Genomic DNA, 21,030 nt, shown 5'->3' on the forward strand with positions numbered 1-21,030 from the left:
CAAACAGGAGCCATCTGGGGTCAGATGGCTGAGCGGTTAGGGAGTCGGGCTATTAATCAGAAGGTTGTTGGTTCGATTGCCGGCCGTGCCAAATGATGTTATATCCTTGGGCAAGGCACTTCACCCTACTTGCCTTGGGGAGAATGTCCCTGTACTTACTGTAAGTCGCTCTGGATAAGAGCGTCTGTTAAATGTAAAAAGTGAACGATGGGTGCTAGCGACTCACTTGATTTTTCGCTAGCTCAACACTTATCAATTCTCTCTGTAGCCTCTAGAGCCATTGAATGATTGTTTTCCTAAATTCATATTCAGATCTGTGGTAGCAGTCATAGACAACTGCCGATCTGCTGCAGTTCGGATGCCAGCCACCTTGAGTGGTGACAACATGAGAGCAGTAATTATAGTGGATATCCGTTAGAAGCGCCCAAAAAGCCTATTACCAAATAACTAGTTACGCTCGTGTTGGCTTGTCCAACGTTGTCACACCACACAGCCAGAGAACTGGTCAATCAGCATGACTGTATTCATTCAAAACACTCTCTACCTCCCTCTCTTTATTTACATTTACATTTAGTCATTTAGCAGACGCTCTTATCCAGAGCGACTTACAGTAAGTACAGGGACATTCCCCCCGAGGCAAGTAGGGTGAAGTGCCTTGCCCAAGGACACAACGTCAGTTGGCATGACCGGGAATCGAACTGGCAACCTTCGGATTACTAGCCCGATTCCCTCACCACTCAGCCACCTGACTCTTTATCACTCACCTTCTCCCTCTGATACATAGTCTACCATGGTAGCTTTGCAGACATTTTCTGTCTGAGAGAAATACCAATCTCTCCTTTCATCTGTACCCACCTCTTTATCACCACTGTGAGCCAACCAACAGGCAAGGTGTGCAACTAATGAGTTGCTTCAGTTGTTTTTGTGAAGCCTACCAGAGCTAAAGAAACACTATCATCAGAACCCATCATGATTCCATTTCCAAGAATACTAGGGGAGCCTTTGGGACAGTAGATGGGACCCAGTTAGAGATGGGTGTAAATACCCTCACTGTCTACCACAAAGCTGCGCACTTCTCAAGTCATTTTCCCCTTGAGATGTGTCCTGAGGGAACGTTTATTTTCTCTCTCACATAAAGAAGTCAGACCAAATGTATAGTCCGGGTTCTGCATTGTTAATGCAGGCAAAACAATGTTCCTTTCTCATGTTAAATATTGTTCCTTGGTGACTGTGTGACTATGGACTCTGGTATGTCAGTTGGTATGGATGACCTGTTTGGAATATGAGAGAAGAAACACAAAATAATTCAGTCTTAAAGTAACCAGGCTGGATCGTGTGAATCCATCTCTAATATTCAGGCAGACTTCTTTTGTTGCTTTGCGGTGCTATAAATAAGGTGCTAGACGATATGCTGAGGAAATGTGACACAAGTCTTAGATAGCGATGCTCATTGCGCAACACATGACTTTAGCTGAACGTGACGAGACGCTCCACAGATGGTGCTGGTTGAGAACTCAAAGGAAAACTCCGGATAAGAGCGTCTGCTAAATGACTAAATGAAAACTCGGCATTAAAGCACACAGTGTTCCCAGTGTGGCATATCGTCAGAGGAGAAACTCAGTCCACACTACCCAGAGATGGAGGGAGACCCTGAACTGAGCTTATGATGATAGTGTGTATACGACTGTCCAAGCGCTTTTTCAGCATTCACCTTCAAAGTATTTCCGTGTCCTGTAAGTGCAATTTTTGTTCAGATCTGGTCTCCAGACACCATGCAGGTGTCTCTGGATTCTCAGATGACTTCTCACAAGTAACAATGGCCCAGGCAAAAGGAACAGAAGGTTCTAGACTGGACTGCAGACTGACTGGCTGCACGCGGAGGGGCGGGTGTGAGAACAAATTGAAGAAGAGTTCCAGAACAAACCATCCTAGGCTTTTGAAATGATCTTTTCCGGAACTCATGATGTCCCTGAATGAACTCTTGGGCTTGAGTGAATTTCGATTTCCGTCGTGCTTTGTAGGTTGTGAAAGACGATAGTGGACACGCCAACTGAAACATTCTCCTGAACGCTGAAGCATCCTTTTAAGAACTGTCCTTGGAAGAAGAAAAAAAAAATAAAATCTATTAAAATGATTCAATCTGAATTATTCAGCACATCATTTTTATCAAAAGTTACGTTCAAAAGATTCCACTCTAAACATTTTACCATCACTTTCTCTAACAACTAGATTTCTCTTCCATCACGAGTCCCTCCTTGTGATGTTCTGTTTAATAACAAAACAATTCAGCCCAGCCAAACAGGCCCCTGCCACCCAACAACACACACAGTACACACAAACAGCCACCACAGCCAGTAGCTTCCCTGAGCCCTGGGGAGGAGGAAACAGAATCCGCTGTACCACCTTGTGCCAAGCAATGGATACCACCCAGGCCTCACCAACAGATCCATGCCCTTCCCTGCCAACCCTCCCTGGGATGATGCCTTCCTGTGGCCTCTTCTGTACCATCGGATATCCCAAATCCATGCCAGTTTCATCCCTGTGTGGTTGAGAGATTTAAAAGATAGCTTCATTGACATAGACTTTAGAGCAGTTTATCATAAAGTACTGCATGAGGATGCAACATTGGTAAACTCCTAAAATCTCCTCTGTATCTTCCCAATGAGAGGTTTAAGAGTTCAGGAGGGCATGGAGGATCTTCTTCCAGAGAGAGAGAGGGCTCAGCCTCATGCCCAGAGAAGATAAGGGAGCCGGGGCAGACTGAGCCAAGCGTTTGCCTGTGTGGACTGGCTAAGCCTGGATGGAAACACACAGGTAGGTAGGTCACTGGTTACTCTGAGGGTGAACCCGAGAGCATTGCTGTCTGTTGGTGAGTGTGTGTGTGCCATGAGGTGGGATAAATGCGTGCAGAATATAGAATACACAGCCCAGCTGTTAACACACAGTAGTGTGCCTGACATAATCTTAATTAAAATCTCCCGCTAGTCGCATACCCCCTCAGCGTGCAGGGAAGTGCAAGTGTGACCACACATGAGTGTGTGTGCATCACTCTGACTGTGAGTGTATGTAGGTAGATGTGTATGTGAGAATGTGTGTGAGTGTGAGTGAGTGAGTGAGTGAGTGAGTGTGAGTGAGTGAGTGAGTGAGTGAGTGAGTGAGTGAGTGAGTGAGTGAGTGAGTGAGTGAGTGAGTGAGTGAGAGAGAGAGAGAGAGAGAGAGAGAGAGAGAGAGAGAGAGAGAGAGAGAGAGAGAGAGAGAGAGAGAGAGAGAGAGAGAGAGAGAGAGAGAGAGAGAGAACCAACATGTTCATCTGCAGTAGGTGCAGCCTTTTGCTGCAGAGGAGTCCTGAAATCAGCTGCCTCTAGCCGGCCTCTCTTCTGTCTGATTAGGTGCGTGAGGCTTTGGTACTGCAGCAATGAAAGTCAAGCCGACAGCTATCTTGACATGCTTTGTGTCCTCCATAGACACACACACACACCTCGACCTTATTATGAAACAACCCTGAATGCTAAGCAGCAATCCCTTGGTCCATCACAGCACATGACAGAAAGTGGAAATGATTCAAATGAATATCAATTCATTCCAATGAGTGGTGATCCCAGCTTTACTTTAAACAATTACTCAGCTAAAAGCCTTCACACTCACAAATGGTTTCAGATTGGAGCAAAAAATCCAATTAAGTAGAATGTTCTGGGGAAAGTGGGAGGGGGGTGCCCAGGTATTCGTTCCGGAGAGTGCTCCCGTTCTTTTCCCCCCCCTAAACGTCCGCGAGCGTTCTGCGCGGCTGCGTCTGGGCTCTCGCGGGTCGCTCAGTGTCTTTACCCGGATCTCATTTGTCTCCGAGCGGCGGAGAGCGTCAGAAGTGTAATGTTTAAATCCCGCTGGGACGATCTCAAATCGGCAAAACACGCTCTCGCTCTGAAACAGTAAGTCCAGGACCTGTCTAATAGAACACGGCGCTGCAACAGCTTCTGGTGTTAAATGAAAACAGGTTGCTGTTTAGGAGAGAGGAGAAGTTTAACAGCAGTCAGAGTGTACACATGTTCCAAGAGGATGGCTGATGAGCTGTGACCACACGCAAACATGAGCATGCAAACATAGGCGGAAATCCCTGGGGGGGACACGACCCCCCATCCTGGGAAAAATATGATTTGTCCCCCCCAATAAATCACTGTAAACATAAGGAAATGTAGATAATAATATACATTTAACATATTACAATGTAGGCTATGTGTTACAGCAGTAATTTTGGTGTCCCCCACAGGAGTTGCTCTTGAGAAAATGTCATATAATTGATAGCAGATTTTCGCCACTGCATGCACACCCCGACAAATACGCATGCCGAAGACGAACTGCCAAACATCCACAAGAAGCAACTGCACTTTGATTATGCTGCCTGACTTTGCGGCCGCCAGCATCTGATAATGAGCATGCGGCAGCGTGGAATTACACAAAAGCTCACCGAATCAATTACAAGTCTAGTGGTGTGTGGTCTGTTTAAACAGCACTGCGTGTGTCCTAACCCTTAAAGGAAAATCACCTTGTATTCCCTGTGTGAGTTAGACACTAGTCTTCACACGATTACAAACGTTGCTGATTAGGAGTTGCCAGCATTCATTCTCTCTCTCGCTCTCTCTCTGTCACACACACACACACACACACACACACACACACACACACACACACACACACACACACACACACACACACACACACACACACACACACACACACACACACACACACTCGAGGCACCTGTGCCTCTGGACTTGCAGATAAGAGTTGTGAAGTGTCACCCAAGCCAAGCGCTTCATTGCCGAGGTAAAACGGCGGGTTACGGCTCCTCATCGCCTCCACGTCGCCTCCTGGGTGCCTGGAGGGCAGCCTGCGGCGACTCACTTCCTTAATCTGTTCTGCATTTGTTTGTAAGTCGTCACTGTGCTTGCTTTTGTTGTGGTTGTCACCCTGCTTGTCTCTGATTCACCAGAGAATAACTGGTCCCTGGGTTGTGTAAGAGATTCAGTTGCTGAACGTTCACTATACTAGGATTTCTCACATCTCACTCAACAAGCCAAAAAAACGATGAACATTGATCACATGAGAACACGTAAAGAGCAGCGAAACTCCAAAAGTAAACGCATAACCCCAACACAACACTTTCTCTCTCTGCTCAGCTGAGCTGGGCCGCCGAGGCTGGGACTGTTGGAAATTTGAAATGACTCTGTCTACGACATGTGAACAATGACCTTTCTCCTCTACTGCATTATTAACTGCACTGTGTAATGACAGTGTAACTCAGTCAAAGACTTGGTGTTAGGCCCCTTACCTAAGAAGGAGAGTTAAATGATCAAATCACATTAACCTCCACGCCGAATAAAACATAAACAACATTAACTGTGTTTCTCTCTCAGCAACTCTTCCCAAAGTGGAAATGTGCTTCTAATTGGAGAAGATTAATACACTCATCCATCACTATCCCCAGCAAACAGGCCATTACTGGTCGCTGTGTATATATGTGTGTGTGTGTATTTTCAGGCAGTGTGGTTAATGTGTGGGTAATGACCCTTGTTAGTAGGCTATTCGACTGGGCTGTTTTACACCTTTATTTTCACCTGCACACTGATCTCTCACCCCCCCCTCCCCACACACAGACCTCTCACCCCCACACTCACCCCCCTCTCCGTGCACTGATACCCTCACTTACCACCACACCCTCACCCGTACGTGAACGTTTTCACCGCCACACTCACCCCTCCCACCTCTCCCAGACTGCAGAAGATGTTTATTGGTGCAACAAGAAGGTCCTGGGTTCGATTCCCGGATGGGGCCCTGTTCTGTGTTCAGGTGGGATATCTTCCAGACCTTTGTGGAGTTTGCAAGTTCTCCCCAAGCTTTCCTCTAGATTGCTCTCCTGCTCGAGTCCCTTGCCGGGACATGGGTGAGCACCTGGTCATGGCCGGGAAAGGCTTTTAACAATATCAGGGGTAGATCCGTTCCTAAGACCCTGGAGGGTGGCATTACAGCGCCACAGCCTAAACGAACTCTCTCCCTGTCTGGTCAGTTTTTCCTGCCCGTGCAGGATGTGAGATCACTCCACAGGAAGTTTAATCTCCCCTATATCGACACATGTGCAGGTCTGAGCGCAGGGGAGACCCTGCAAACATGAAAGTCTGTCTCCCCGCATCATCTGTTCCTCACGTTCTCCTCAGTCCGAAGAGCTGTCTGTTTTCTCTCTCATGATCGTACGTTCTCAAACAGTCCTTTGCTAGATTTCTCCTCTCCTCTCCTCCATCTCACTCCTCTACTTCTTCAACTCTTCTGTTTCCTTCCCTCCGTTTGTGTTCAAGGCCTTCAGTGTCTGGGTAGGAGTAGAGATGGCTGCATGGACTACAAAGTTATGCAGCCCTGCCCTATCATTTTACACCCATGATATTTTTCAGCTTATTCGCCGTTTTTCCTAAGGGCTGCCCATTACAGCCCCCAATCAAACAGCACTCCCCCTGCCTGCCTTAGTCACCTGGTCTACTACTGCACCATGACATACAGCCACCAACGAGGAGGATGAAGCGAGCGAGAGGGCAGAGAGAGCTGCAGGCTCTGTCTGAGCAGGCTGGTGCCCCGGCTCAGGTCGTGCTGCTGGCCGTCTGATCTGAGGAGACCGTCAGTCTTCTGAGGTGTCCCTTCAGATCCCCAACTTGCAATAAGAGGCACATTGGGAAAATGGTGGCTATTTATTCAGTGTCACTCAGTGTTCCTTCTGGGTAGTGTGTGTGTGTGTGTGGAGGGGGGGGTGGGGAGAAAGATACGGTTTAAGCCACAGGCCGTTCAGCATGCTGTTCTGAATGATGTTTGTGCGGGTCTCCTCCGCAGGGGTGTGTGGTAGCGGGTGGGGCCTCTGAAGCAAACCCTCTATTCACCTGCCACCCTCCCACAGAGCTGTGGTTCTCCTTCGCTGTGTCATCTCACCAAGAGGTCCGCTGCCATGACAGCCGTCAGAAAGATAAAGTCATTCAGACATCCTTACCAGCCCAGGTGTACAAGCATGGAGGCCATGGTTTCATCGTGTTAGTGGTTAGATTGTATGTATGTGCTCCTTCGTTCTGTGTGTGTGCATGTTCAAAGGCAACGTACCATACCGTTTTAGTGCTTTCCCACTGAGAGCCATGCATCTTTTTGATGAGCGCACAAATCTTGGGCCTGGATGGCGACAATGTGTGGATGAGGGAAAACCAATCCATACATCCCACCCCCCCACTTAAGCCTCCATAATAGGGCGATAATGCTGCTAGGACCGGCTCAGCCAATCGGAAAGGGCCCTCCAGATAGGAGGACATCCATCCAAGGAGCTCTGCTGTTTATTGATTTCCTCCGCCTACTCCTCCTCGACTGCTCCCTGCTTCCCCCCTTTGACCACTTCAACTGTCCGCATGCCTCTGTCTCTTCCAAACTGACAAGTGTTTACATGGGCGGGGCTAATTCTGGCATGGCCCTCAGACAGGGCGTCGTGTCATCAACTGCAAGTGTGCAGTGTGTGCTCCAGGCCTTCCCCTTCAGAGGACTTCAATGTGAATAATATTCATTCACAGACCAGGACACACATGCTCACACATCATGCGTTGCTATGTACCTGCACTGTCTTCTGTCTTGTCACTACGAGATGTTGTTATGCTCTGTGAAGCCTTTTGACTTAAAAGGTTTGCTTTAAGTTTGGAATTTGGATTCCTGTCCACTGGGGGGATTTTATATCCTATGCTACCTGCCTTGTTATTGTATGTACTTGTGTATGCTAGCTATGCTCTAAGGCAGGGAGCTCCTCTTTAGACATAACCACACCGCCAAAGACACACCTATTTCCATAGCAATAAATGGTTAAATAAAAATTTGAGTCTCTTGACAGAACTCCCTTTACCTCTATTTAACTCTGTCACATCCCAACCATTTCCTTGATTTAATTCTACAACAACTGAGGAATGTGCAATCTCACAATCAACAGGCATAAAAAAAACTACCTACAGATATCGGCAGAGGCACAGAAACAGTTCAGGGTGAGAGAAAAGCAGAAGTGAAAGAGTCAGACAAAGAAGGAGAGAGAGATAGAGAGACGCATTTCAAGGCAGTCAGAAGCAGAGAGAAAAATCAAGAGGAGGATGAGAAGGATGAGAGACAGATATCATTACTCAAACCCTGGCACCAGACTGTGACCAACCACGGGAGCCAAGGAGCGCTCCGTCTCAGCCTTGGTCCTGATTGGTCCCAGTCAAGTGAAAAACTTGGCTGATGACTGGCTTCTCTGCAGCCGGCTCAACAATGCCCCCTATTGTGGGGACACCCTCACTACGGCAGACTCAGGGCTCATGGCTTACCAATACTGCAGTGCTGCGTAGAAAATTAACAATACCACCCCAGACTCTGAAACTAGGAGACACACAATATACGGCTGTATGGGGTGTTGTCTAAATCCGATGTTCACCCTAAGGATGTGTTCTTTTGAGACAAGGAGCGAAAGCACAGCTTTACGGTCACAACAAGCATCTGTAAGTGTGTGTTTGTGCAAATGCACAAAGGCGGCTTTTCAGCCACACACACACACACTGGCAGGTAGAACAATGGATTTGATTCATGACCCTACTGTGGAATGAACCGCCAGATGTCTGCCACTAGGGGAGAGGACTCCACACTCATAGGCCCCTGCTCTGCCATAAATCACACCCGCCTAATGGTCCCTGTGCCATGGGCTTCAGGAGGACAGATGAAAGGGAGAGATGGGAGCGCCGCTTGAGATCTATCCCTGCAAACGAGGGGCTTGGCTCGCAGTTCTTTGTGTTAAGAACTGGGCTTGATGTGGACCGTGGCGGCCCACCAGACCAATAATACCTCATCCATCCCTGCTGGATGGAGAAAGGGTCTAGGGCCAGGGGCTTTGAGAGATAGATTAGACATGGTACCATCTCTCTCACACGGACACGGCTCATGTCATGAAAACAAATGATTAAAAACAGTCCTCGATGCCTTATTCGATGCTTGAATGTTTCATATTTGCATTGCCTGTTAGTTGACACTGTATTTTAATTAGACAGCAAAATATGGAAGTGTCCCTCCACTTACAGAATGTGTCAGAGGTGTACTGAAGTGCGTGTACACAATGTTGTCGATTTGACAGCATTTTACCAGATATTGAGTGAAGAGAAGACTCTGGAAAGGATGAATACATTGTGGCTATACAACTAACCTATAATTATAGCAAAATGAGCGGAATGCAAACATGAATTAGCTTGATGTGAGGCGTTTGTTAGGGTAATTGCCTCTCCAGTGAGAGTCATATTTGCATTTAGTCAACAACACTGTCTAAGCTGCATGTTAAAAGAGATTTGCTTTTCTTTCTTGTTCAATGTATTGTAAAACACAAACCCTTTGAGTACTGGATTAAACTGTAGAGATTAATATTGATACTTTTTTTTTTTTTTTTATCAGTGTATGAGTGGCCTTTGCTGTGGAAATAAGGTGAGAGATGGATGGGTAAGTGGAAGACCTGTTTAGTGTTATGATTATTACATAAATCTTACAATAGCATAAGAAAGTTTTAAAGCAAAATATTTTTCAGGTTTATCCCTTCCATACATCCTTACAAATCGCGCTAAGCTATTCTTGGCTCTAAATCAGTGAACCAAAAAGGCTTGTGATTTGACACGGAACAGATGAATTGTTGTTTGTTTGAAGGAGAGAGATAAAAGAGAGGGAGAAAGGAGAGAAAAATCTGTCTCATTGGATGACTAGTCCCCAACAGAGAACATTATGTTAGTCCACATGCTGAATACTAAAATCCGTAAATACACACACACACGCACGCACACACACACGCACGCACGCACACACACACACACACACACACACACACACACACAGCTGAGAGCCATGACCTCCTGGGGTGTTTCCTGCAGCATTCGCTTCCTGTCGGACTGTGAAGGTAAGACCGCTCAGACTTGTCCCCAAACACTGTCACCATCTTCTGCTTGTGTCCGGCTGTTTTACTGCATGCATGTTTGGATGTTTATATAGTATGAGTCTCCCATGTAAAATATGGAAAAGAAAAACGTCTGAACACTAGTTAGGTATTCTGCATCCAAAGTTATCATCTTATAGTTCATGATAACATCCAGTCAATAAAGTCGGAGATAAATACCAAAGCACATAGATAATTCTATTTCTAGCATGTAATCTTGGATTTACACAAATGACAGAGTAAAAATTAAGTGGCAGATTAATGTTATCTAGCAGGGAAATATGCTGTCCTAAAGGAAGGCTGTAAATAAAATAAATGTAACTGTTGTGGGGTTAAATAAATACTTGACTCCGCAGATAATGTAAGTAAACTCTTGAAACACCTTCAGGGTTTCTAAAGGTTCATCAAAATTCTTATGTCTGAGAAACACAACCCAAACCCCAAAACATGGAAGGGTCTAAGCAAAAGTCTTCTTGAGTCGATAATCCAGATAAACACCAATTGCAGGCACGGAGGGAAAGTGTTCAAACTGTTGCCTCGGAGATACAGTTCACAAAGTGCCTGCTGTACACACAAATAATGACTGCATCAACTGACATCTATTTTGAAATTCGATCCAAGGTTGCAGTGTACCTGCAAAATCTGAATGTTTGCCAGAAGAGAGGCAGTGACCGTCGGTGGAGGCAAAGGCAAAGCCATATACCCGGTGTTGCCATCGTTAGTGTTGCCATACTAACGATGAATCGACAGGCTCATTAAATTGAGCATGTGCAATGTACTGTATACATGTTCATCAAAAAGACAGCATGATATAAAACACCCTGAAGATACTCCAGGTCAGGAGCCAGGAAGCACAGAGACACACAGGAGCAGATCTCAAAATAGACAAACAGTTTTGAATGTGATTCCTTCAAATCACAGGCAATTGGAGTAGGCTGGCTGGACCAGATGATTTGGTAGTCAACCTATAGTCATAGAACCTACTGTACACTATTCTCTTCTATTCAGAGGTTGCACAGCTTGTTTTTTCCTTGGAAAAGTGTGAGTGTTTGGAGAGGTGACTTGACCAGACTCATGAAAAACTTAACGTGCAGGAATGTGGAAAAAGCACTATGGTTGCATCTCAAGACATCCTTTTCCACTCCGTGCAAAAGGTATGAAGAAAATGAATTTTTCACCTTTACTATATACATGTACACAACAAATCATTATTTCTCTATACAGTTATCCTTCCCACTGTATTCAAATTGTGTTGAATTGTAAATGGATCTGATGTTAATAATGCAAGGCTTTAGAAGTATATTTTTGCGTGTCGCCGCAGCAGCAGTCCTGAACTGGAGCAGAATGGCCACAGAGCATGAAATGAAAGCTGCAGTGTCTGAAACACTCAAACCTTCTCCAGGGAGAGGTGAGGGATTTGGGAAAAAATCTCATGTCAAATAAGTTTTGAGCCCTCTAAATTGTTTTATGATGAAAATAAAATGTGTTAATAAAAAAAAATGCATTACTTTCGATCTATGATTGTTCATTGCATATTGACAATAAAAAAAAAGTCTGGAACATGACTGTTTTTGTGACTAGTGCAGGGCAGTTTTACATTCAACTGGATCTCAGTGGGAGTGATAGGCATCGACAAACGACTACATATAAATGTGAATAAGAGGGTACATTCGGATGATTTTTTAAACCCAGCATGTCTTACCTTGATTGTGCTACTTCAACAGAAATGTGCTCTTATGATTAGGCAAGTCAGAATACATTACCTACATAAATGTTAGCCTTCTACTCTCAAATCATTTCCTTGTTTCCAGTGCTGACCAGTGGGACAATTAGCATGCAAATATCGTTCCTCATTGACATTATGCAAAAGCACAAGGGCAAACCTTGCCACAAGCTGTTTAACAGTGAGAGAGGGACAATGAAGAAGAAAAAACTGCAGAACCCTAAGAGCCGTTGTTTCCTACTCACTGTCTGTTCCCGTTGGAGACATATCACATGACACATTAGGTAAAGAGATAGTCTCCACTCACACACACACACACACCCACCCACCCACACACACTACCCAGAGATCAGGTTCAAACTGTTTGCATCAGATACCATGTTGCAAGAGGAAGGACCTGTGTTAGTTTCTTGAGTGTGCGAACGGCTAATCTTCCACAGACTAAAAGGCCCAGAGAAGTAGCGCAGGGCTGGATTAATCTACAGCATCTCCAATCCCAACAGAACATTCAAGAAATAGAATGAAATCTTACTTAGAGCGGAGCCTGGAAATGGACTAGAAAAACTGTTAAAAGACACAGTTAAAAGAAAGGAGGGAGAAAGAAAGGAGGTGACGGATAAGGAGAAGGAAACAGACCATCTCCACAGGAGAGACCGGAAACAAGACGCTTTGTAAAAGGATGAAGAGCTGACAAATATGTCTACAGGAACTCTTAAGATCCTAGTCAACCAATCGGTCATCTGAAAGTCCAGCTGAGAACGAAAATCTCCAACCATGAGAGACGTGGACCAATGGGGTAACTGACCTTTTCCCTAAGCTCTGACCAGACCAGACCCGAGCCAGTGCAGCCAAGATGATGCAGCAGATTCTGAGGGACATGTACATTGAGCCAGACCTGTTAGCTGAGCTGAACGAGGAGCAGAAGCAGATTCTGTTCTACAAGATCCGCCAGGAACAGGTCCGACGCTGGAATGAGAGGGAGAACCCAAAAAAGGACCAGGACCAGGACCCAGATCAGAACCAGAAATTGGAACATCAGACACAGGACAAAGATAAGAAGGGTGAGTCATAAACAGTGAAGCCAACTGTTTCTGGGAGTGTTGATTGTGGTGTCTGTTTTCCCAATGCCAAGTTTCTCTGCGTTCCGTGCCAACATTCTCCAAATGTTCCCACAGTGTTCTGTAGCCAAATAAAGTAAATTACATTTTAAAACAACTAATAATGACAGGAAAACAGATTTTTGATTCCAGATTTTTATCTCATGCTTAATCGGTCAGCCCACCAGCTGCTGACTCACTACAGCTCTTCAGACTGCTCGATGTTTCTAACCGGGCTGTGCCTGCTCCCTCAGGAGGTGAAAGGAGCATCCAGTGGCTGGTGGGCAGTGATGGGGACGTGTGGGTGTGGGTGATGGGCGACGCCCCAGGGGATAAGTCGTACAGTGACATCATCAGGGAGCTGATGGAGGAGAGGGCCAGACGGCAGGCACAGCAGGAGGCCCAGGAGCACTGGTGAGGGGAGGGAGGGACGGACGGAGGGAGGGAGGGAGGGAGGGACGGACGGACGGACGGACGGACGGAGGGAGGGAGGGAGGGAGGGAGGGAGGGGGGATGGATGGATGGAGGGAGGGGGGGAGGGAGGGATGGAGGGAGGGAGGGAGGGGGGGAGGGAGGGGGGGAGGGAGGGAAAAGACAGCTTTAACCATTCCTCTCTAATGCCGCAGGCGTGCCAAGGAGGCAGAGATCGAGAAGAAGTTTCGGGATGCCATGGCGAAGGAGAAGGCCAGGTTTGTGGCTGGGAAGTGGAAGGAGGAGACGGAGGATCGCAGGGCTGCCAAGCAGGAAGAGGAACGCATCCAGGAAGAACTCAAGGTCAGGAAGTGACCATCGCGTGACCTCTTGGTAATGGGGTAAAGCCCAGATCTACACTATACTGCCGAAAGTATTCACTTGTCTGCCTTCACACGCATATGAACGTGAGTGACATCCCATTCTTAAACCATAGGATTTAATATGATGTCGGCCCACCCTTTGCCGCTATGACAGCTTCAACTCTTCTAGGAAGGCTTTCCACAAGGTTTAGGAGTGTGTTTATGGGGATTTTGGACCATTCTTCCAGAGGTGTATTTGTGAGATCAGACAGATGTTCGACGAGAAGGCCTGGCTCGCAGTCTCCACTGTATTCATCCCAAAGGTGTTCTATCGGGTTGAGGTCAGGACTCTGTGCAGGCCAGTCAAGTTCTTCCACACCAAACTCACTCATCCCTGTCTTTATGGCCCTTGCTTTGTGCATCTGAATTCAATGATTTGGATAGCTGAGTGAATACTTTTGGCAATATAGTGTATTTTAAAATATAAATAGAGTGTGGGGTAGAGGTACGGATATATATCTACCCAACAAAGCAGTTCATGAAAGCCACAGTACATAGTACGCACTTGGCTAGTCAGCTACAATGTGACCCCCCAGGTCTGATTGTGACGTGAATGATGGGGGATCTTATGTTGCACTTTGGGAAAAGCGAGCGTGATTTCTTTTCCTATACAATCCAAGCGAAGCCCACCTCTAGGGCAAGGCATTTATTTGCCAAACCGGCTTGTGAGAGCAGTCCTCTTAAATATTTAAGTCTTTAAGCTCGCAGCCACTCACAGAGCGACCTGTTAGAGTCAGAACATCTTCTCAATATAGCTCCCAGCATGCTTTATTTGGCGGTGAGTTGAAATATTAGTGTAGGCTCTGGCGGTCGATAGTCAATCTGGCAAGTTCCCCAGCAGGGGGAAATCAAGCAGATAAGAGGGATCTGTGGCTAGAGAGCAACTGGATCTCCCTGAGAGAGAACAGAGCCACTGGTTCGGTGTGTGTGTGTGTGTGTGTGTGTGTGTGTGTGTGTGTGTGTGTGTGTGTGTGTGTGTGTGTGTGTGTGTGTGTGTGTGTGTGTGTGTGTGTGTGTGTGTGTGTGTGTGTGTGTGTGTGAGTGTGTGTGTGCTGGTGTAGTGTATGAGTTATGGTTTGTGAAAAGCCCCCATTAGTTTATTCAAATGATCACCACCCTAACTCAACCCACGCACAAACAATATGTTTTGTGATGTTTGAAGAACAGTAGACCCATAGGTTACAGTGCAGTAAAAGGTGTAACAGAAGCGTGTGCTGTAAGAGGTGTACTGACCTTGGTTGTGCATCGGTGGAGTCAGGGTTGTGGTGGTTTGCATTTCCTTTCGTTTTTGGTGATAAGAAACGTGCGTTTCTTGTTTCATGATTTGTTCATGGTTGTCTTGTTCTTCAATGTCTTGCTAAAAATGTACACCAAAAACAACAGAACTCTATAGGCTAGTATCAGGACCCATATATCTCCCGATGAATAAATAATTGCGGCTTCACATTTAAACGGTACCATCGGTTTTATCTGTCAACGTGGGATAATTTGAAATAAATAATGAGAAAAGTAAAACATCCAAACTAACTGCTGCACTAACCTACCCACGGCGAATCCTTTGATGTCCTGACAATCAGAATCACTGAATTGGCTGTTGTCCTGAGTTAGACAGAACGTTAAATGTTAAAAGGGATGTCAATCTTAAACACTAACGAACAGATGTGTATAATCTATTTTGACAGTGGCGGGGTATTTATAAGGTGAGTTGATGAGCCAAACAGTTTTGCGATTGGTTGTGATATGGCGGAAATATTAGCAATCGTTGTGCGGGATTTTAAATGGAAGTGAATACGGACTCATGGGTAGCCGATGCATCTGTAAAAGTGTGTGTGTCCATTTGAGAAATGATTAAAGACGCTGGAAGTTGTGTTAGAAAGAGAACAGGGATTAAGAGAGTTTGGAGTCTGGAGAGGTGGGATGTAGTTGAGAAGGTTGTCACGCTGTTGTGGCTCAAAACTCTGTAACAGCTCTGGAGAACATTGACAGACTCGGGTGATTTAGCACCCACATGAATGAGACCTTCTTAAGAAACTCGTCAAATATTAAACAGCTCGTTCATCATTCCCTCCCTCGACGCTCTGCTGGCTTGGAGGAGAAGTGCTGAGTCATTAAACATTTCCCTCTCACTCTCTCCGAAGCTGAGAAAGAGGAGAGAGATGATAAAAGAGCGATGTCTCAGATAACCGTTGAAATTCTACCAGGGTACCTATCTACCCTGAAGGGATTCTTTTTTATTTTTCATTACTCCATTTTCTGACTCACACACGAATGTGTTCATTCACATTCACGTATTAATTCCATCCATTTACTCACTTACACACCCAACTATTTGCAGAATAATTAACTCACACACTCACAGCCAAATGTCAGACTCTACACGCGTGCTATACAACATATTTCTGACTGAGCTGAGAAACATTCCAGAACAGAATGGCAGATGACCTCTTAGAGAATAAGTGAACACGAGACTAGCGCTAACTCTGAAACAGCAGCCCCGTCCTTTTCTGGCTGTTGAACATGTCCCCTGCCGGCCTCCATACTCGACACACTTCCTTTGCCAATTACCTTCCCGTCAACAACTGCATCAACTGTCTGTCTCTCAGTCCAACCCCGCGAGCAGAATATCCTCCGCTGCTCACTGACAGCACACCGGTCAACAACAGCCGACTGTCGTTTTTGTTTCTATATTGATGTGGTAATTATTTTTAATGTGATGAATTACGATGCCTTAGTGGTTCAGATTACCACAATGCCATGTGTTTGTCCTCGGGAATGAATTATTCACTCAATTATTTCCACTTCAGTCCCAATGATGAGCCGAACACTAGTGTTCATCTCTGGTGTACGGGAGAGCATGATAGTGGAGAATGAGATCATTAGCAAGGCTGAGGCAAGGCCTGCCACGTTTAACATCCCATAATATGTTCTTTTTAAATGGAATACCTCTGTAGTCTGTGTTTGTGTGTGTGTGTGTGTGTGCGTGCATAGTTGAGTGTGTGTCGCTCACTGTGTGTGTGTTTACGCACTTTACACTTTTCTGCTTCCACAGAGGAGGGAGGAGGAGGAGAGGCAGCGAGGAGAAGAGGAGATAAAGCGAGCAGAGGAGAAGAGAGCGAGGGAGTTGTATCTCTCCCTGGAGCGGGAGCAGCGAAGAAGTGAAAAGGAGAACAAGGAATGGGAGGAGCAATGTGAGTCATCTCTTTACCCAGTCGTTTCCTTCTCCACCCCTCCATCTCTCTCTACCCTCTCATCCATAAACATTGCTATCCTCTAACCTCTAAACTCTGGCAGCATTTTCTCTAGCAACTGTTTTTCTCTAAAGTTTAAAATTCAAACTCTCCTAGAGGAATGTGGGGAGTCATAAGATGAATTTGGGTAAAATAGAATGTGTGTGTAATGGGCCATACACTGTATCAGAACTGAAAGAAATTGATGCAGAAACCCAAACAAATACCTCCTCCCTTCTCCTCTCCTCTCCCCCAGTGTGTCGCTCCAAGAAGGCGGATGAGGAGAGGCAGAGCAAGGCCCGCCGGGCCAGGGACGAGTCCCAGCGGCAGTCCGTCCGGGCCCTGGGGAAGGGCCGCGTGGCGGGGCTCAGTGGCCTGTTCCAGACGCCGCCCGCTCACGGCCCCGGGCCCACCATGAGCCGCAGACACAGCAGCGACCTGGAGTCCTCGTCTCCTGCCCGCCAGGGCGCTGGAGCTCACTGCTCGGAGCACAGCCGGTCAGGTCCACAGACCCCAGCCGCTTCGTTTTACCGGCGCAGGCACAGCCGCCGACATAGCCACATCATCCCCCAGCCTCTGGACAGGTACATCTCTGAGACACTAGGGACTGCAGTACAACATGGTTGTTTAGTATGCTACAGAGCTGCAGCTAGTGTAGGCTTTTACTGTAAGTATGCTATTCATATTGAGTTTATAGTCTTAAACAATAGGGCTGGTGAGACAAGGTGGAAATGAATGCAGAATGTAATGACACATGAAAGGAGTGTCAAACATTATTCACTTGACAAATGCTGTCTGCTCTTCAATAAGTGTTTTGGGTCAGGGGATCTCTGCTTTGGTTGGGTTTAAAGACTAGCTTGACGTTTTGCTGTCAGGGTCTTTAATACCTGTTCTTAGTGATTTGCGATTCGCAGGAGTTCTTTTTCCTCACATGCTTATTTCTTCGTCTTTCTTTGCTCCTGTGCTGTTCTCCTCGTCTCTATAGTCCTGCGTGGGTGAGGGGACCAAGGCCAAGCTCAAAGGAGTGTGTTCTTCTGTGGTTCAAAGAGGAGCAGGGGCCCAAACAGGCTGGCTACGAGCGCAACAGCACCACTATCGCCCCCTGGTTTCATGGTGAGTACTGCGTTTGAACGAATGACTTAACCATATCCACAGGGCCAGTGTAATGTCCCTTAATAAGTTTCCAGTGTGAAAAAAATCACCAGTCTTTCAAACGAGAAAGAGGATAATGTCCTTTTGTGTCGTATGAGTGTGCTGTTTTAGTGTAGGCATCAATTCAGCCTCTTGGTAGATCTCTTTCACTTGCACCACACACAGAGTTGTTAGTAGCCAGAGGGATGGATCTCCTCAATAATTCATGGGCCACCTACACTAATTACAGGCGAGAGGCCCTAAGCTTTGTGCCTCCGTAATGGGTCACAGTGTGTGGCTCCTGCTTGAGTAAAATGACACAAGGCCAGATGAATGGAGCCATGAGAGCAGAGGAGGCTTCTCAGTGCCTCTCCACGCCAACACGCCGTACGAGGCCGGCAGTGAAGTACGCACAAACTCCCACTTGACACTGAGAAGAGTCCAGCCTTTTTTGTTTCTCGCACTGTTTAACAGTGAAAATCTGGTTGAGAACCGTTTCAGACGAGGCACCTGACCCCCTTGTCTCCGTCGCCAGGCCTGATCTCCAGACAGGACTCGGAAACGCTGCTGATGAATGCCAGCGAGGGTTCCTTCCTGGTTCGCCTCAGTGACATGATCTGGGGTTACACCCTTTCCTGCCGCACGCCCCACGGCTTCAAGCACTTCCTCATTGACGCCTCCGCCGACTATTACAGCTTCCTGGGCGTGGACCAGAACCGCCACGCCACACTGGCCGACCTCGTCGACTTCCACAAGGTCGTCTGGGGCTCCAGGGTGGGGCTCTGCTCAGCTGCCAGGAAGGAAGAGATTTAGTATCAAACACCTCAGTACACCGTTTCAGTCACATTCAAATATGTATGTGGATGGAATGGCAGTTTGTCTCAAACCACATTGATGTTGCATTACATGATATTCATCCTTCTAAGAAATGTACTTGAAAACTCTTAACTTGGAGCTAAGAAATTGCACGTTCCCTACACCCCTCAACTACATCGACTTATTTTTTATATGAAAATATGGCAACAAATAGCCTGCATGTCTGACCTAATACCCTGACTCGCTTCAAAAAAATGGTGTAACCATGGAAACATTTTTCCCTGACGTAAAAACAGGCAGACAGGATTGGAAAGTGTGAACTGTGAAATCTGTGACATTCATTGTATGCTAATGTTGTAGGAATGGTGCAGCTTGATAGAATTAACACTCTGTACTCCCACACATGGATGTACACATACACAAACACACAAACTACACGGTCACTTGAACATGATTCGTCTTGAAAATTCAGATCAGTCTTGGAAAAATCCATCATGGCATGAAAGCTATTAAGTGTGTCATAACCATGTCAGATATGTTATCTTTGTGTGTGTGTGTGTGCAGGAAGAGGTGATCACCACGTCAGGAGGGGAGCTTCTACTGGAACCTTGCAGAAGAACAGCTTCTTCCACAGACTACGGGGAACTATTTCAGTGACGGACCTCCTTCAGGTCCTTCTCATGCTGTACCGAACCTGTGTTCAAAACCTCTCAGGATTTATTTGGAAAGAAAAAACCCCACTCACACAAAAACTTAACTGAAACTCGGCTCTCAGGAATCTGTTCAACCGTGAAGCTCATTTCTACAAGCCCTAAATCAAATCACTGGACTGTCCTCTCAGATGAACTCTCCAGTGTCCAACTGCAAGGCCTCCACATGCCAACGGCAGGGTCGAGTCTCAAGTAAACAAAGGACTTGCTGCCAGTTATTTGGGAGCTTAAACCAGCTCTGAGCTAAGACTGAAGATGCATTACAATGTTCATCTCATCCACCGAGTCTGCCAGGGGCTTTGCATGGATGCAAGGCCAACGGTGATGTGGAGACGTATGAACATGACAGAGGATGTAAGAACCTGAGGCGAACAAAGACAGCACTGAAGCATTTTTTGGGGGGTGGGGGGGGAGCGGCAGTGTTGTGGTTTCGGCTCAGTCAAACACCCACGTTGTCACTTTACAGCTAAGTTGAGAATTCAGATAGGCTTACTCACTCTGTGCCTCAAGTCAACCTCCCCCTCGAACTGTGCAACTTCCATATCGGAGATGCAGAACACATTAGGATGACACACACACACACACACACAGTTGCCTTAAGATGTTCTGCTTCTGGGCCGTCTATTGAATCTTCAAAGTGGAGTCAGGGAGGTGACTTTGGGCTTGTTATGATGTCATCAAATATGTTGGGAAGTCGCTTGTGTTGTCAATCCGACACCACTTTGTTCTGAAATTGAGTGTTACGTCCCCGATGTGCAAACTATGTTGTATGAACACACACTTCCCTCAGGCAGGAGGAAGTGGGTTATTTATTGAGTAGAAAGAGCAAGAGTTGAAGACTAGAACTAGGCCGTGGGTTCCACCTTCACTGCACATGGCTGGCCAGTGTATTGGTTGTCCCACTGACAGATTTTTCCATGCAAGTGATAGCCTCTCTGCTCCGGAGCAAGTAACCGGAGATTCCCCTTTCCTACAGCGGGTATCATCCCTCAAACAGGGAGAACAACCAATAGTAAACTACACTATTTCTACTCCCTGAACCCTCTAGCATCCTGTCAGAGACATGCCAGTTCTTAGGAGCTGATAGACGTGCACATCCAGGCACCCTCCCCACCACCCCAGGACATTGTCTTGTGACCATCAGGGTTAGGTTTCTACATTTTCCACACCACCGGGATAGCGTAAATGCCTCGACTGGCGTGTAACACTATTACAAGAGATGGACTGCAGAGCATAACAGATAAATGTGTGTATCTCACTCTTCCCACACTGAAATAGGCTTGTTGAAAAAAGACATAATGGATGTCCGATAAAGGCAAACATGTTGAGTCTAGTGTGCTTGAGACGGAAATGGCTGATCTCAGTCCAGGATGAGCAGCCTTCTTATCTGACCACTCCTTTTCCTGGCAGACAACTGCACTCCACTGACCACAACACGTCCTGTCCAGTATTAGTCAAGTGTCTAGTTAGCTGTAGCTAGCTCAGACTGTTGA

General features: G+C 46.4%; 1 protein-coding gene across 1 annotated transcript; it reads left to right on the top strand.

The window, feature by feature from the left end:
• The first annotated feature begins 12,576 nt into the window (after positions 1 to 12,576).
• Positions 12,577 to 19,484, top strand: sh2d4ba (SH2 domain containing 4Ba). Its single transcript, XM_067236937.1, has 8 exons — positions 12,577 to 12,784; positions 13,075 to 13,234; positions 13,447 to 13,594; positions 16,703 to 16,841; positions 17,137 to 17,464; positions 17,866 to 17,993; positions 18,547 to 18,767; positions 19,392 to 19,484. The coding sequence occupies exons 1-8, from the start codon at positions 12,577 to 12,579 to the stop codon at positions 19,482 to 19,484; spliced, it is 1,425 nt and encodes a 474-aa protein (XP_067093038.1).
• The last annotated feature ends 1,546 nt before the right edge of the window (positions 19,485 to 21,030 follow it).

This window comes from Osmerus mordax, chromosome 5, assembly GCF_038355195.1.
Source record: "Osmerus mordax isolate fOsmMor3 chromosome 5, fOsmMor3.pri, whole genome shotgun sequence".
Taxonomy (NCBI): Eukaryota; Metazoa; Chordata; class Actinopteri; order Osmeriformes; family Osmeridae; genus Osmerus; species Osmerus mordax.

What these genes read in the sequence shown, in the direction of transcription:
- sh2d4ba (XM_067236937.1), top strand. Translation starts at nt 12,577, where the DNA reads ATGATGCAGCAGATTCTGAGGGACATGTACATTGAGCCAGACCTGTTA. An exon ending in ACAGGACAAAGATAAGAAGG is followed by an intron (nt 12,785 to 13,074) that starts GTGAGTCATAAA and finishes CTGCTCCCTCAG; the next exon opens with GAGGTGAAAGGAGCATCCAG. An exon ending in ACCTCGTCGACTTCCACAAG is followed by an intron (nt 18,768 to 19,391) that starts GTCGTCTGGGGC and finishes GTGTGTGTGCAG; the next exon opens with GAAGAGGTGATCACCACGTC.